Source organism: Delphinus delphis, chromosome 3 (genome assembly GCF_949987515.2).
Source record: "Delphinus delphis chromosome 3, mDelDel1.2, whole genome shotgun sequence".
NCBI lineage: Eukaryota > Metazoa > Chordata > Mammalia > Artiodactyla > Delphinidae > Delphinus > Delphinus delphis.
Genome location: NC_082685.1, coordinates 110,782,809 through 110,801,743, shown reverse-complemented (window position 1 = coordinate 110,801,743; position 18,935 = coordinate 110,782,809). Strand labels below are relative to the sequence as shown.

The 18,935-nt window shown below is 39.2% G+C and overlaps 1 protein-coding gene across 1 annotated transcript in view; it reads right to left on the bottom strand.

Moving 5' to 3' along the window:
- ARSB (arylsulfatase B) overlaps nucleotides 1-18,935 on the bottom strand; it is a 180,136-nt gene that overhangs the window by 150,024 nt on the left and 11,177 nt on the right. Inside the window, exons 2-3 of the mRNA XM_060009255.1 lie at nucleotides 10,543-10,729; nucleotides 631-821 (exon numbers count right to left, since the gene is read on the bottom strand). Coding sequence (XP_059865238.1) covers nucleotides 631-821; nucleotides 10,543-10,729 — 378 coding nt within the window. The remainder of the gene's footprint in view (nucleotides 1-630; nucleotides 822-10,542; nucleotides 10,730-18,935) is intronic.

The following is an 18,935-nucleotide window of genomic DNA, read 5'->3' as shown; positions in this document are numbered from 1 at the left end:
AGTTGGTCCACAGATTCAATGAAATCCAAATCCAAGCAGGTACTTTTTTTTTTTTTTTTTGTAGAAATTGGCCAGCTGCTTCTAAATAAACATGAGAATGCAGAATATTTAGAATAGCCAAAATAACCTTAGAGGAGGGCTGGGAAATACAAAGTTAGGGAACTTGCCCTGAACCTTAAGTTTGTGGATACCTAACAGAAAGTTTGCCATAATAATGCCTCATCTTGTACATAAGCCTAACATTTTTTGAAAAAGTCAATTTACTCATTACCACATCTCCACACAGGATACTAAAATAATAAAACTATATTTGTACTGAAACACTATATGCACAGCATTCCTCAAAGTGTGATCTGGGGACCGCGTGCAGCAGAATCACCCTTGAGTTTCCTTAAAATATTGACATATGGATTTTTCCCAGACTTAATAAATCAGACTTTTAGAGGTGGGCTCCAGGAATTTCTATTTTTAACAAGATTCTCAGCTGATACTGAGGTACTCTAGAACTTGAAAGTGACTCCGCTAGTATTTATTAGGTTTTTCCCTAAAGGACAATGGCCTTTTCCTATATTCACCTGAAGAGATGCTATCTTCACACAATTTTGATATCAATAAAAAAGCAAGACTTACCTTCTCTGGTGGGTGGTTAGTTATGAGGGTTGTAGCCCTTTCAGTAAATACATTTGTTGAATACATATTTTTATACCCTGTTGCAACTTCTTCACCATCTCGAAAATCAAGAGCACATCGTGTAACATTCAGAGCGTTGATTAACGTACAGCGCTCATGGGAATAGTAATCTTCACTACCTAGAAGATATCCTACAAGGAGAATGGGAGATGAAAGTAGTCAGCATAGCATAAAACATGTTAAACAAACGAAGGTCTCGCATTTAATTGCCTAATGCAATTGATTATCCATGTCAGGGCTAATCAAATGACAAGGCTAATCAGAGCACCATTTCTTAACATCTCTATGTTTGCTAGCATAAGGCATTAAAATGTTATCGTAAAAAAAATTCAAATTCACCCCTTAGCCCAGTCTTTAGAATATAAGCTCTATCACGTAACTCTCAAAGTGGGTGATTCCAAGTAAATATGTTTTAAAAAATCAGAGTTTAAATTCAGTAAAAGTGATGACATTTTAATCTTTTAAAGCTATCTAATGGTTAAAATAGCATATGGTTCAGGTGATTTGTTACAACTTTTTACTCTGAGGTGATAACATAAATGAACGCAGAATTCAAATAACGTTGATATTGACCTTGGTCGACTGGCTTCAAGGTTATTTACAGAAGTAGCTCTTGGAGGCATCATCTTTAGTCAGATGCTGACACCCACTGGTGAAAGACACAAAGATTTCCAAACAGAGGATCTCTAAACATAACAACCAAAAGAGCAAACTAACATGTGGTGTTGAAATTAGATTTTTCTACGTCTGTTGATCTCAATTTCACCCCCAATTTAAATGGCATCAATGGCCTATCCCACAATTTAGACTTAAACATGGGAGAAATGGTTTCTCAAGTTTAGTTGTTCCTGCAAATGTTCCATATTTTCCTAAAATATTAAAATAAGCTGTGCTGCATGTTATATGATTCTATTTATATGAGATGTTCAGAATAGGCAAATCTGTAGAGACAGAAAGTAGGTTAGTGGTTGCCTAGGGCTATGAGGGTCAGGGGAAAATGGGGAGTGACTGCTAATGTGTATGGAGTTTCTTTATTGTGGTGATGGAAATGTTCTACATTTGATTGTAGTGACAGTGGTACAACCCTGTGAATTTATTTAAAAATCAATGAACTGTACATTTTAATGGGGTGAATTATATGGTATGTGAATAAAGCTCGATAAAGCTATCCAAAAGAAATAGCTGTGCTGGACTCTGAGCTATCTCCTGACAAACACTGCTTATTAACATTAAAATGAAGATAATAAAATTGGCCTCTTTCCCCAGTTCTAAATATTTCTTATAATCACAATTAAAAGCCCTACATATCTTACCTAGTAAATGAATTCATTTTAATTTCCTCCTTTTCCATGATTCAGTAAATTCAAGGTCCTAAATACAATGAATATCTTAGTTTTACGATAACTCTTTAAATGGTAATCTTTTCTGCTACAGGTATAACAGAAAGGGAAAGCCAATGTGTTTGCTAATTAATATATAATCGAAAAACAAATGTATCCATGAAAATAATTTCAGTCCTTATATGGGTAATTAAAGGGGTCAGGACACTGGTGTTCTATTTGGGGTTAATAACTGCTGGTAACACCTTGAAGAATCACTTCAGGTTCTTTATCTGTAAGAATAAACTGTTTTCTATCATTTGGGGAAATACATGCAGAGGATATACTTGATAAAAAGATGTATAAACCATAAATATTAAAAAGTTAGTACAAATAGGATTCCAATAGAACTCTTTATTCACATAATAGAACTATCTATTCACATACTTGGTCAAACTAATACCAAGCAACCATGTGACAGTCGCATAGAACTTTCTCATAACAATGATTCACAAATTTGAACTTACGTGCTGAGTCTAAAGAATATGGCAGCGATGCTTTTTGGGGAAAAATGAGAAACTATGTTTTGAACAATTAAATCTCTGCTGTATTTAACAGCTTTATTGAGAATAATTCACATATCATACAAATCACTCATTTACGTTGTACAGTTCAATGGTTCTTAGTGTACTCAGAGTTGTGCAACCAGGCCCACAATCATCTGTTTTTTAACAGAACATCTAAGTCATAACAGTGATAACAACTGCATCGTCATCATGCCCTCCTTCTCTGCAAGTCTCCCTTCCATGAATGTGCAGTGGGGTGTCTGTCTGTCTAAATCCATTTAGGCTTCTTAATTCTCATAAAAGGATGTTATTTCCACCTCTGTCCAACTGAATTTTTAAATATATAATTTGGTTTAAATATATAATTTTAAAATATAAAATTTGGTTTTTAATAAAAACAATTAAAATATCCTTCCAGTCGCCAGAGTACAGGTATCGACCCATCGTTAAGCAAAGACCTGATTGAAAATTGTCAAAGGATATAGAGGCTGTTTTTTCCTCTAGAATTTCCAAGATGACTAAGACGTCTTATACCCAAGTCCTGTTTTTAACAGCTATTTAAGAATACTGAGGATATATCCAGATTCATCAGGGAAGAATGCATTATTGATTAAGCAATGTCTGCTAGAGAACCCAGATGGGAGTGGGTCACACGGTGTCTCATGTCTGGATGTCCTTACATCTCGACTTAAACTGTGGTTCGAACTAGGCACTATAGAGCTGTGAGCTTCAACTGCACTGTGTGGGCCCCATATAGTCACTTGAACTGAAACGTACTTTGGTGCTCTGGTCCTAGCTTGAATAAAAGAGAATGTCTCAAGAAACATCTATAAGACAACCACCATTTTATTACTAAAATGATGTTTTTGAGGATGCTGCCACCTTACCTTCTCCCAAAGGAGAAATTTCTCTCAGGTCTAAGAGCCAGAAAATGCTTTACTCTTCCTGAACATCTGGTTTCCATTTAACTTATAAGTAATGTGACACTTATAGACTGCTTTTTTTTTTTTTTTTTTGCTTTGAGCATAAGAAGTCCCAAATCTCAGAGTTGAATGTGAAGTCTGCTACAGCCAGGCAGGTTTTTTTTTTTTTAAATAACTCGGTGCCAAGCAACTATTCCATCTTTTTCTATTCATCTTGGTTTTTAAAAAATATATCTTTATTGGAGTATAATTGATTCAAAATACTGTGTTAGTTTCTGTTGCACAACAAAGCGAATCAGCCATATGCATACCTATGTCCCCATATCCGCTTCCCTTAAGCCTCCCTCCCATCCTCCCTATCCCACCCCTCTAGGTCGTCGCAAAGCACCGAGCCAGTCTCCCTGTGCTATGCTGCTGCTCCCCACCAGCCAACTATTTTACATTCAGTAGTGTACGTATGTCGATGCTATGTCAATGCTACTCTCACTTCGCCCCAGCTTCGCCCTCCCACCCCATGTCCTCAAGTCCATTTTCTATGTCTATCTCTTTATTCCTGCCCTGCAACTAGGTTCATCAGTACCATTTTTTTTTCAGATTCCATATATATGTGTTAGCATACAGTATTTGTTTTTCTCTGACTTATTTCACTCTGTATGACAGACTCTAGGTCCATCCACCTCACTACAAGTAATTTCGTTTCTTTTTATGGCTGAGTAATATTCCATTGTATATATGTGCCACATCTTCTTTAACCATTCATCTGTCAATGGACATTTAGGTTGGTTCCATGCCCTGGCTATTGTAAATAGTGCTGCAATGAACATTGTGGTACATGTGTCTTTTTGAATTATGGTTTTCGCGGGGTATATGCCCAGTAATGGGATTGCTGGGTCATATGGTAATTCTATTTTTAGTTTTTTAAGGAACCTCCATACTGTTCTCCATAGTGGCTGTATCAATTTACATTCCCACCAACAGTGCAAGAGAGTTCCCTTTTCACCACACCCTTTCCAGCATTTATTGTTTCTAGATTTTTTGATAATGGCCATTCTGACCGGCATGAGGTGATACCTCATCATAGTTTTTTTTTTTTTTTTTTTTTTTGCGGTACGTGGGCCTCTCACTGTTGTGGCCTCTCCCGTTGCGGAGCACAGGCTCCGGACCTGCAGGCTCAGCGGCCATGGCTCACAGGCCTAGCCGCTCCGCGGCATGTGGGATCTTCCCGGACCGGGGCACGAACCCGTGTCCCCTGCATCGGCAGGCAGACTCTCAACCACTGCACCACCAGGGAATCCCCATCTTTGATTTCTTTCAGTGTTTTATAGTTTTCTGAGTACAACTCTTTTGCCTCCTTAGGTAGGTTTATTCCTAGGTATTTTATTCTTTTTGTTGCAACGGTAAATGGGAGTGTTTCCTTAATTTCTCTTTCTGATTTTTCATTGTTGGTGTATAGGAATGCCAGAGATTTCTGTTCATTAATTTTGTATCCTGCGACCTTACCAAATTCACTGATTAGTTCTAGTAGCTTTCTGGTGACATCTTTAGGATTTTCTGTGTATAGTATCATGTCATCTGCAAACAGTGACAGTTTTACTTCTTCTTTTCCAATTTGTATTCCTTTTCTTTCTTTTTCTTCTCTGATTGCTGTGGCTAGGACTTTCAAAACTATGTTGAATAACAGTGGTGAGAGTGGACATCCTTGTCTTGTTCCTGATCTTAGTGGAAATGCTTTCACCACTGAGTATGATGCTTGCTGTGAGTTTGTCATATATGACCTTTATTATGTTGAGGTAGGTTCCCTCTATGCCCATTTTCTGGAGAGTTTTTTTTTTTAATCATAAATGGGTGTTGAACTTTGTCAAAAGCTTTTTCTGCATCTACTGAGATGATCATATGGTTTTTATTCCTTAATTTGTTAATATGGTGTATCACATTGATTAATTTGCGCATATTGAAGAATCCTTGCATCCCAGGGATAAATCTCACTTGATCATGGTGTGTGATCCTTTTAACGTGCTGTTGGATTCTGTTTGCTACTATTTGTTCAGGAGTTTTTCATCTGTGTTCATCAGTGATATTGGTCTGTAATTTTCTTTTTTTCGTAGTGTCTTTGTCTGGTTTGGGTATCAGGGTGATGGTGACCTCATAGAACGAGTTTGGGAGTATTCCTTCCTCTGCAATTTTTTGGAAGAGTTTGAGAGGGATGGGTGTTAGCTCGTCTCTAAATGTTTGATAGAATTCACCTGTGAAGCCATCTGGTCCTGGACTTTTGTTTGATGGAAGATTTTTAATTACAGTTTCAATTTCATTACTTGTGATAGGACTGTTTATATTTTCTAATTCTTCCTGGTTCAGTCTTGGAAAATTGTACATTTCCAAGAATTTGTCCATTTCTTCGTGATTGTCCATTTTATTGGCATATAGTTGTTTGCAGTAGTCTCTTATAATCCTTTGTATTTCTGCAGTGTCAGTTGTCATTTCTCCTTTTTCATTTCTAACTTTGATTTGCATCCTCTCCCTTTTTTTCTTGATGAGTCTGGCTAAGGGTTTACCAATTTTGTTTATCTTCTCAGAGAACCAGCTTTTAGTTTTATTGATCTTTGCTATTGTTTTCTTTGTTTCTATTTCATTCATTTCTGCTCTGATCTTTATGATTTCTTTCCTTCTACTGACTTTGGGTTTTCTTTGTTCTTCTTTCTTTAGTTGTTTTAAGTGTACGGTTAGATTGTTTATTTGAGATTTTTCTTTTTTCTTAAGATGAGATTGCATAGCTATAATCTTCCCTCTTAGAACTGCTTTTGCTGCATCCCATAGGTTTTGGGTTGTCATGTTTTCATTGTCATTTGTTTCTATGTATTTTTTGATTTGTTCTTTGATTTCTTCAGTGATCTCTTGATTATTTACTAGCACACTGATTACCCTCCATGTATTTGGTTTTTTACAGTTTTTTCCTGTAATTGATTTCCAATCTCACAGCGTTGTGGTCAGAAAAGATGCTTGATATGATTTCAATTTTCTTAAATTTTCCGAGGCTTGATTTGTGACCCAAGATGTGATCTATCCTGGAGAATGTTCCATGTGCACTTGAGAAGAAAGTGTATTCTGCCACTTTGGGGTGGAATGTTCTATAAATATCAATTAGATCTATCTGATTTATTGTGTCATTTAAAGCTTGTGTTCCCTTATTTATTTTCTGTTTGGATGATCTGTCCATTGGTGTAGGTGGGATGTTAAAGTCCCCTACTATTATTGTGTTACTGTCGATTTCTCCTTTCATGGTTGTTAGCATTTGCCTTATATATTGAGGTGCTCCTATGTTGGGTGCATAAACATTTATAATTGTTATATCTCCTTCTTGGATTGATCCTTTGATCATTATGTAGTATCCTTCCTTATCTCTTGTAACAGTCTTTATTTTAAAGTCTATTTTATCTGATACAAGTATTGCTAATCCAGCTTTCTTTTGATTTCCATTTGCATGGAATATCTTTTTCCATCGCTTCACTTACAGTCTGTATGTGTCCCTAGGTCTGAAGTGGGTCTGTTGTAGACAGCATATATATGGGTCTTGTCTTTGTATCCATTCAGCCAGTCTATGTCTTTTGGTTGGGACATTTAATCCATTTACATTCAAGGTTATTATTGATATGTATGTTCTTATTACCATTTTCTTAATTGTTCTGGGTTTGTTTTTTGTGGGTCTTTTTCTTCTCTTGTGTTTCCCGTTTAGAGAAGTTTTCTCAGCATTTGTTGTAAAACTGGTTTACTGGTGCTGAATTCTCTTAGCTTTTGCTTGTCTGAAAAGCTTTTGACTTCTCCATCGAATCTGAATGAGATCCTTGCTAGGTAGAGTAATCTTGGTTGTAGGTTTTTCTCTTTCACCACTTTAAGTATATCCTTCCACCTGCTTCTGGCCTGCAGAGTTTCCACTGAAAAATCAGCTGATTACCTTGTTCGGATTCCTTTGTATGTTATTTTTTGTTTTTCCCTTGCAGCTTTTAATATTTTTTCTTTGAATTTAATTTTTGTTAATTTGATTAATATGTGTCTTGGTGTGTTTTTCCTAGGGTTTATCCTGTATGGGATTCTCTGTGCTTCCTGGACTTGGGTGACTATTTCCTCTCCCATGTTAGGGAAGTTTTCAACTATAAACTCTTCAAATATTTTCTCAGACCCTTTCTTTTTCTCTTCTTCTGGGACCCCTATGATTCAAATGTTGGTGCGTTTAGTGTTGTCCCAGAGGTCTCTGAGATTGTCTTCAATTCTTTTCATTCTTTTTTCTTTATTCTGCTCCTTGGCAGTTACTTCCAGCTCACTTATTCATTCTTCTGCCTCAATTATTCTGTTACTGATTCCTTCTAGTGTATTTTTCATTTCAGTTATTATGTTGTTCATCTCTGTTTGTTCTTTAGTTCTTCTAGATCTTTGTTAAACATTTCTTGTATTTTGTCAATCTGTGCGTCCATTCTATTTTCGAGATTCTGGATCATCTTTACTATCATTACTCTGAATTCTTTTTCAGGTAGATTGCCTATTTCTTCTTCATTTATTTGGCCTTATAGGTTTTGACCTTGCTCCTTCATCTGTGACATATTTTTTTGCCATCTCATTTTTTTTTTCAGTAAGTGGGATTGTGTTCCTGTCTTACTGGTTGTTTGACCTGATGCTTCCAACACTAGGGTTAGTAGGCTATTGGGTAGAGCTGGGTCTTGCCTGAGATGAGGAACTCCATGAGACCTCACTCTGATGAATATTCCCCGTGGTCTCAGGTTCCCTGTTAGTCCAGTGGTTCAGACTCAGAGCTCCCACCGCAGGAGCTTCGGCCTGACCCTGGGCTTGTGAATCAAGATCCTGCAAGCCACCTGGGGAGGCAAAAAAAAGAAAAGAAAAACCAAAAGAACAATAACAAAGTAATAAATAAAATTAGGCTAGAAAACTAACAGATAGGGAGAATATAAAAATAAAAATATAGATGAATCAACAACTGGAATATACAACAGTACCACAATAGTAAAAAAAAGAGAAGGAGGGGAAAAAAAGGTTGGGGGGAAGGCCTTGGCTGTGGAGGGTGGGGGCTAAGCAAGGGTGAGGTTTGGGTGGTGGGCAGGGCTGATGCTCAGGACCCACAGGGCTGAAAAAGGCCCTGGAGGGTGTGCGGTTGGGGGGACGGTTAGGCTCAAGGAACATAAGGGGCCCAGGCGTGCCCCCCAGCCCTGGTCTCACAGGGCAGGGGCCCTCACCTGGGAGTCCAGCAGCCTTCCTGGGCTCAAGTGGGCAGGGCAAACACCCTCCTCTCCTCTCCTCCTCCTCTGGTCTGGGAGAGCCCCTCCCGCCTGCCTCTCCTGATCTCCCCAGCCTCCAGCCTCCCTCCTATGCCCCCAAGAACGTACGCAGCCTGGAGGGGGCTTTGGAGGGCAGGGGATAGGCCTGGGAGCTCAGCAGGCTCCCTGGGCCTGAGTGAACAGGGCAATCACCCTCCACTCCTCTCCCGCTTCTCCCAGAGGGCCCCGCCTGCCTGCCTCTCCTAATCTCCCTGGCCTCAGGGATGCCAATCCTGTCTGGCCTCCACTTCTCCCCCTTCAGTCCCCTTACATCCTACCAGTTCACTTTTAGGTTCCTCCTGTCTCCTTGGATGTCAGAGTCCCCCACCAGTGGCCAGCAGGCGCCCTAGCTGTGGGGAGACACTAACTCCACCTATTTCCATACCGCCATCTTGACTCCGCCTCCTCTCACCCTGATTTTTTTTTTTTTTTTGCGGTACGCGGGCCTCTCACTGTTGTGGGCTCTCCCCTTGTGGAGCACAGGCTCCGGACGCGCAGGCTCAGCAGCCATGGCTCACGGGCCCAGCTGCTCTGTGGCATGTGGGATCTTCCCAGACCGGGGCACGAACCCGTGTCCCCTGCATCAGCAGGCAGACTCCCAACCACTGCGCCACCAGGGAAGCCCACCCTGATTTTTCAATTCTATTTATTTTTTTAAAATTTATCTTCATTGTGTGTTCCTTTTTGTATATGGCAGTTTGTAAATAAATGAAGAGACAAATGGGAGGTAGGTAGGGAGCTAAACAGCTAGACAGATAAAACAGAATAGCTAGATGGAAAGCAAAATATGAGGGGGAAAGTTGGGGGTGAGAGGTGGGATGAACTGGGAGATTGCAATTGATGTATATACACTAATATGTATAAAATAGATATCTAATAAGAACCTGCTGTATAGCACAGGGAACTCTACTTCACTTCGCTGTACAGTAGAAACTAACAAACATTGTAAAACAGCTACACCCCAATTAAAAAAAAAAGCAAAATATGAAAAGAACTTGACAGAAAGCTATGTAGCCCCTGGCAAGATAAATAGATAAATAGGTTGTTAAGAGATGGTTTGTAACAGGTTTAAATAGAGTATATATTTTTTTAAAAAACTGTAGGCTTTATATTTATTTTTATAGGGCTATCAAATCCATAAAATACTTATTATTTTGTATCTTTCCTATTACTATTTGTTATTTACCCTCCCATTTTCTTTATTTGATCTATCTTCCCCAATCTAGTAATTTCAAAAACAGATCTCACAGAAGGAAAGAAGGACGCCAATTGGAAAAGAGTCTTCTTTAACATCTCCAGGAAATACAAAACAAAATAAAACCTTTGAACACAATTCATGAGGAGAAAAAAAGATCCTGAACCTTTGTGAAGGAAATATTCTTGTATTGGGTTTTGCCTGGAATTTTTTTAAAAAATCAATCTGTATCCCCTTTTGGTAATAAGGTTCTCTAAGAGTAGAGTGGTCTCTGACTTGGAGGTAGCAGACTCTGCAAAGGCCCCTATGTGGCATGTAGAACCCTGGCAAAGATAACTGCCTGTCCCATCACGAGCTGAGTGCACAGCCATGTTTACGGTTGTGGCATTAGACAGTGGCCCCATGGCAGTGCTGACTGATTCACTCTGTTCAAATTTCCAGTTATTTCATTTGATTACACTTGGCTGTGTTTTATGAGACGGCTGCAGTTGGCCAGAGTTGTTAAAGAAACATGTGCATTTCCATTACCAAAGTAGGTATCAAATCCTCGGCGGGTTGGAAGACATTCTTTCCTGTACATTCCCAGGTGCCATTTTCCGACCATGTGGGTAGCGTAGCCTGCTTCTTTTAGAAGCTGGGGCAGGAGTTTTTCATCCAGAGGAATGCAGCTGGGCTGACAGGGCCAGATTATTTGGTGCTGTAGACCTGTGTGGATCTTAAAATAGATAAACATAAAATTATGGATTAATGATGTTGAAACATTCTGAACAAGCAGATAAAGTGGTTGCCTAATTTACTGGACATATGTGTAAACATGAATGTTTAATTCTATTTCTGTACCAGGTTAAGGCATTTCTAAAAGGCATTTTTTTCACTTATTCGAATAAGGTAATAGACATAAATAAGAATTTGAAAGAAATGAATAAAAACAGTCTAACAAATATTAGATAGTTTCAACAAATATTTATCCAGGAACTATGTTAGAAACTGTTAAGTTTTCACTTCTTACCTCAAAAAAGTAGCCATAATATGAAGTGTGGATCTATCAAGGAAAAAGTGTTCCAATTTCTATGCACCTGAGATGTTGGTGTTTGATTAGAAGCTTCTATAATCTTTCAAGACTTGACTTTTTAAAAGGGTATAATGAAGATAATGATTTGCATTTCTTATTCTACCTTACATAAAGCATAATTTCAAAAGACAGTGACCAACTTTTCCTTAAAAAAAAAAAAAAGTGGCCATCTGATCCATAGGTTAGGAGCGGCTCCCACAAGTATCACCAGGGTGAAAGCACCACAGAACTAATTTTAAGAAATTATCACGTGTTGAGTCTTGGTGTAATATTAAAGTAGAATACCCACAATTATATGAAAAGGTTATTAAAATAACCCTCTCTTGGGGACTTCCCTGGTGGCACAGTGGTTAAGAATCCGCCTGCCAATGCAGGGGACCCGGGTTCGAGCCCTGGTCCAGGAAGATCCCACATGCCACGGAGCAACTAAGCCCGTGCACCACAACTACTGAGCCTGCGCTCTAGAGCCTGTGAGCCACAGCTACTGAAGTCCGCATGCCTAGAGCCCATGCTCCGCAACAAGAGAAGCCAGGACAACAAGAGAAGCCCGCGCACCGCAACGAGAAGCCCACGCATTGCAACGAAGAGTAGCCCCTGCTCACTGCACCTAGAGAAAGCCACGCACAGCAACGAAGACCCAATGAAGCCAAAAATAAATAATAAAATAAATTTATTTAAAAAAAAAAACCCTCTCTTTTTCAACTACATATCTGTGTGAGGCTAGATGTTCTTCAGTGACTTTTACCAAAACAATATACAGTTGACCTTTCAACAACTGGGGGTTAGGTGCACTAACCCCTGTGCAGTTGAAAATGTAAGTATAACTTTACAGTTGGCTGCATCCAGGGATTCAACCACAGATCATGCAACATCATAGTACGTATTTAGTGAACAAAATCCACGTATAAGTGGACCCTCACAGTTCAAATCCATGTTGTTCAAGGGTCAACAGTATTGCACAGGTTGAATGCAGAAGCAGATGTAACAATCTAGCTATCTTCTATTAATAGGAAACATGTACAAAAATATAAAACAAGGAGATTGGTTCAAGATGGCAGAGTAGAAGGACGTGTGCTCACTCCCTGTTGTGAGAGCACCGGAATCACAACTAACTGATGAACAAGCATTGACAGGAAGACACTGGAACTCACCAAAAGAGATATCCCACATTCAAAGACAGAGGAGAAGCTGCAATGAGATGGTAGGAGGAGTGCAATCACAATAAAATCAAATCCTATAACTGCTGGATGGGTGACTCACAAACTGGAGAACAATTATACCACAGAAGATTACCCACTGGAGTGAAGGTTCTGAGCCCCACGTCAGGCTTCCCAACCTGGGAGTCCGGCAATGGGAGGAGGAATTCCCAGAAAACCAGAATTTGAAGGCTAGTGGGATTTCATTGCAGGACTTCAACAGGACTGGGGGAAACAGAGACTTCACTCGTGGAGGGCACGAACAAAGTAGTGTGTGTATCAGATCCCAGAGGGAAGGAGCAGTGACCCCCATAGAAGACTGAACCAGACCTACCTGCTAGTGTTGGAAGGTCTCCTGCAGAGGTGGGGGGTGGCTGTGGGTCACCACAGGGACAAAGACAGTGGCAGCAGAAGTTCGGGGAAGTACTCCTTGGCGTGAGCCCTCCCGGGGTCTGCCATTGGCCCCACCAAAGAGCTTGTAGCCTCCAGTGCTGGGTCGCCTCAGGCCAAACAACCAACAGGGAGGGAACTCAGCACCACCCATCAGCAGACAAGCGGACTAAAGTTTTACTGAGCTCTGCCCACCAGAGCAACAGCCAGCTCTGCCCACCACCAGTTCCTCCCATCAGGAAGCTTACACAAGCCTCTTAGATAGCCTCATCTACCAGAGGGCAGACAGCACAAGCAAGAAGAACTACTATCCTGCAGCCTGTGGAATGAAAACCACATTCACAGAAAGATAGACAAAATGAAAAGGCAGAGGACAATGTATCAGATGAAGGAACAAGATAAGACCCCAGAAAAACAACTAAATGAAGTGGAGATAGGCAACCTTCCAGAAAAAGAATTCAGAATAATGATAGTGATGATGATCCAGGACCTCGGAAAAAGACTGGAGGCAAAGATCGAGAAGATGGAAGAAATGTTTAACAAAGACCTAGAAGAATTAAAGAACAAACAAGCAGAGATGAACAATACAATAACTGAAATGAAAAATAAACTAGAAGGAATCAATAGCAGAATGGCTGATGCATTAGAATGGATAAATGACCTGAAAGAAAGAATGGTGGAATTCACTGCCGCAGAACAGAATAAAGAAAAAAGAATGAAAAGAAATGAAGACAGCCTAAGAGACCTCTGGGAAAACATTAAACGCACCAACATTTGCATTATAGGGGTCCCACAAGGAGAAGAGAGAGAGAAAGGACCCGAGAAAATATTTGAAGAGATTATAGTCAAAAACTTCCCTAACATGGGAAAGGAAATAGCCACCCAAGTCCAGGAAGCACAGAGTCCCAGGCAGAATAATTCCAAGGAGAAACACGCCAGGACACATAGTAATCAAATTGACAAGAATTAAAGACAAAGAAAAATTATTGAAAACAACAAGGGAAAAATGACAACTTACAAGGGAATCCCATAAGGTTAACAGCTGATTTCTCAGCAGAAACGTTACAAGCCAGAAGGGAGTGGCACGATATATTTAAAGTGATGAAACGGAAGAACCTACAACCAAGATTACTCTACCCAGCAAAGATCTCATTCAGATTCGATGGAGAAATCAAAAGCTTTACAGACAAGCAAAAGATAAGAGAATTCAGCACCACCAAACCAGCTCTACAACAAATGCTAAAGGAACTTCTCTCAGTGGGAAACACAAAAGAAGAAAAGGACCTACAAAAACAAACCCCAAACAATTATGAAAATGGTAATAGGAACATACAAATTGATAATTACCTTAAATGTGAATGGGTTAAATGTTCCAACAAAAAGACACAGGCTCACTGAATGGATACAAAAACAAGACCCATATATATGCTGTCTACAACAGACCCACTTCAGACCTAGGGACACATACAGACTGAAAGTGAGGGGATGGAAAAACATAATCCATGCAAATGAAAATCAAAAGAAAGTTGGAGTAGCAATACTCATATCAGATAAAATAGACTTTAAAATAAAGAATGTTAGAAGAGACAAGGAAGGACACTACACAATGATCAAGGGATCAATCCAAGAAGAAGATATAACAATTATAAATATATATGCACCCAACATAGGAGCACCTCAATACATAAGGTAAATGCTAACAGCTATAAAAGAGGAAATCGACAGTAACACAATAATAGTGGGGGACTTTAACATCTCACTTACACCAAGGGACAGATCATCCAGACAGAATATAATAAGGAATCAAAAGCTTTAAATGACACAATAGACAAGGTAGATTTCATTGACATTTATAGGACAATCCATCCCAAAACAGCCGACTACACTTTCTTCTCAAGTGCACATGGAACATTCCCCAGGATAGATCACATCGTGGGTCACAAATCAAGCCTCGGTAAATTTAAGAAAACTGAAATCATATCAAGCATCTTTTCTGACCACAACGCTATAAGATTAGAACTCAATTACAGGATAAAAAACGTAAAAAACACAAACACATGGAGGCTAAACAATACGTTACTAAATAACCAAGAGATGGCTGAGGAAATTAAAAAATACCTAGAGACAAATGACAACGAAAACACGATGATCCAAACCTTATGGAATGCAGCAAAAGCAGTTCTAAGAGGGAAATCTAGAGCAATACAATCCTACCTCAATAAACAAGAAAAATCTCCAATAAACAATCCAACCTTACACATAAAGGAAGTAGAGAAAGAAGACCAAACAAAACCAAAAGTTAGCAGAAGGAAAGAAATCATAAAGATCAGAGCAGAAATAAATGAGACAGAAACAAATAAAACAACAGTAAAGATCAATAAAACTAAAAGCTGGTTCTTTGAAAAGATAAACAAAATTGGTAAACCTTTAGCCAGACTCAATAAGAAAAAGAGGGAGAGGACTCAAATCAATAAAATTAGAAATAAAAGAGAGAAGTTACAATGGACTTCACAGAAATACAAAGCATCATAAGAGACTACTACAGGCAACTCTATGCCAATAGAGAAGAGCTAATACCCATCCTTCTTAAAGTCTTCCAAAAAATTGCAGAGGAAGGAACACTCCCAAACTCATTGTATGAGGCCACCATCACCCTGATACCAAAACCGGACAAAGATACTACAAAAACAGAAAATTACAGATCAATATCACTGATGAATATAGACGTAAAAATCCTCAAGAGTACTAGCAAACAGAATCCAATAACGCATTAAAAGGATCATACACCGTGATCAAGTGGGATTTACCCCAGGGATGCAAGGGTTCTTCAATATATACAAATCAAACAATGTGATACACCATATTAACAAACTGAAGACTGAACACCATACGATCATCTCAATAGATGCAGAAAAAGCTTTTGACAAAATTCAACACCTATTTATGATAAAAACTCTCCAGAAAGTGGGCATAGAGGGAACCTACCTCTACATAATAAAGGCCATATATGACAAACCCACAGCAAGCATCATTCTCAATGTTGAAAAACTGAAAGCATTTCCTCGAAGATCAGCAACAAGGATGTCCACTCTCGCCACTATTATTCAACATCGTTTTGGAAGTCCTAGCCACGGCAATCAGAGAAGAAAAAGAAAGAAAAGGAATACAAATTGGAAAAGAAGAAGTAATACTGTCACTGTTTCCAGATGACTTGATACTATACATAGATAATCCTAAAGATGCCATGAGAAAATTACTAGAGCTAATCAATGAATTTGGTAAAGTTGCAGGATACAAAATTAATGCACAGAAATCTCTTCTATTACTATTAGAAAGACAAATTAAGGGAACAATCCTATTCACCACTGCAACAAAAAGTATAAAATACCTAGGAATAAACCTACATAAGGAGGTAAAAGACCTGTACTCAGAAAAGTATTAGACACTGATGAAAGAAATCAAAGATGACACAAACAGATGAAGAGAAATACCATGTTCTTGGATTGGAAGAATCAATATTGTGAAAATGACTATACTACCCAAAGCAATCTACAGATTCACTGTAATCCCTATCAAATTACCAGTGGCATTTTTTACAGAACTAGAACAAAAAATCTTAAAATTTGTATGGAGACACAAAAAACCCCAAATAGACAAAGCAATCTCGAGGGAAAAACACAGACCTGGAGGAATCAGACTCCCTGACTTCAGACTATATTACAAAGCTACAGTAATCAAAAGAATATGGTACTGGCACAAAAACAGAAATATAGATCAATGGAACAGGATAGAAAGCCCAGAGATAAACCCACGCACCTATGATCAACTAATCTATGACAAAGGAGGCAAGGATATACAATGGAGAAGACAGTCTCTTCAATAAGTGGTGCTGGGAAAACTGGACAGCTACATGTAAAAGAATGAAATTAGAACACTCCCTAACACCATATACAAAAATAAACTCAAAGTGGATAAAAGACCTAAATGTAAGACTGGACACTATAAAACTCTTAGAAGAAAACATAGGAAAAACACTCTTTGACATAAATCACAGTAAGCTCTTTTTTGACCCACCTCCTAGAGTAATGGAAATAAAAACAAAAATAAACAAATGGGACCTAATGAAACTTCAAAGCTTTTGCACAGCAAAGGAAGCTGTAAACAAGACGAAAAGACAGCCCTCAAAATGGGAGAAAATATTTGCAAACAAATCAACGGACAAAGGATTCATCTCCAAAATATATAAACAGCTCATGCAGCTCAATTAAAAAAACAAACAACCCAATCAAGAAATGGGCAGAAGACCTAAATAGACATTTCTCCAAAGAAGACATACAGATGGCCAAGAGGCACATGAAAAGCTGCTCAACATCACTAATTATTAGTGAAATGCACATCAAAACTACAATGAGGTATCACCTCATACTGGTTAGAATGGGCATCAGCAGAAAATCCACAAACAACAAATGCTGGGGATGGTGTGGAGAAAAGGGAACCCTCTTGCACTGTTGCTGGGAATATAAATTGATACAGCCACTATGGAGAACAGTATGGAGGGTCCTTAAAAAACTAAAAGTAGGGCTTCCCTGGTGGCACAGTGGTTGAGAGTCTGCCTGCTGATGCAGGGGACACGGGTTCGTGCCCCAGTCCGAGAGGATCCCACATGCCATGGAGCGACTGGGCCTGTGAGCCATGGCCGCTGACCCTGTGCGTCCGGAGCCTGTGCTCCACAACGGGAGAGGCCACAACTGTGAGAGGCCCGCGTATGGCAAAAAAACAAACAAACAAACAAACAAAAAAGTAAAAATAGAATTACCATATAACCCAGCAATCCCACTACTGGACATATACCCAGAGAAAACCATAATTCAAAAAGACACATGTACCGCAATGTTCATTGCAGCACTATTTACAATAGCCAGGACATGGAAGCAACCTAAATGCCCATTGACAGATGAATGGATAAAGAAGATGTGGTACATATATACAATGGAATATTACTCAGCCATAAAAAGGAATGAAATTGGGTCATTTATAGAGTCATGGATGGACCTAGAGACTGTGAAGTAAGAGTGAAGTAAGTCAGAAAGAGAAAAACAAATATTGTATATTACCACATATATGTGGAACCTAGGAAAATGGTACAGATGAACCAGTTTGCAAGGCAGAAACAGAGACACATATGTAGAGAACAAACATATGGACACCAAGAGGGGAAAGCAAGGTGTGGCGGGTGTGATGAATTGGGAGATTGGGATTGACATGTATACACTGATGTGTATAAAATAGATAACTAATAAGAACCTGCTGTATAAAAAAAATTAAAGTAAAAAAGTATAAAACAACGTCATTCTTCTTGTGTAATTCTCGTTTTGAAAAATACAGTTATTTTCCCCAAGTTATTTACATTAATATGTAATGGAATTATTATTGCTGTTTTTCAATGAATAAAAATATTTTAAAATTTCTATTTTAATTTCTGACATAGTAAATTTTGAAAGGTATAACCACACAAACGTAAGCTCTATGGGGTCTTCAATTTTTAAGCATGTACAGAGGTCCTAAAACCAAAAAAGTTAGAGAAGGACGTTAGTCTGACAGTGATCACTGTTATGGGGAAAATAGAGAGGGAGATAGTGACAGGTGACTCTTTAGAGAGGATGGCAAAAGAAAGCTTCTTTGAGGAGGAGATACTTGAGCAGAAATCTGAATGAAATAAGAGAGTAAGAGAGAGTCTTGCAAAAATTTGGGGCAGAGCAATCTAGGCATAAGGAATAAGAATGCAAAGGCCCTGAACTTGCTAGGTAAGTTCGAAGGCCACATGGAAACCAGTGTGGCCCTTGTCACAGCTCCTGTGCTGAGGGATGATACTGCACCCACTGCTGGTGCACAAGGGGGGTCCTTGGTGGCTTCCCTCATTGCCTACCCAGACCCTCCCTTCCGTACGATGTTACCCCTCTCCCCCCCACCAATCCCTTGTCCTTGCTTAGCCAGGGAGGTGCTCTTCTCTGTAGGAAGCGGGGTGGAGTCTCACATTTAATTCTTCACCGACACTAGCTTTCCCTAGCACTCACTGGGCACTCCTGATTTCCCTAGAATAAATGGGGCTCTGGGGACACCAAAGGTTGACAGTGCCAGTTCTCAACCCAGCCATGACTCTCTGGCGCCTCCATCGGCTGTCAGGTGGGTAGCAAGCAATTATTAATAAATGGTAAAAACAAAATGTGTTTGTAAATGATTTACTTGCTTTTATAATTTAAAGC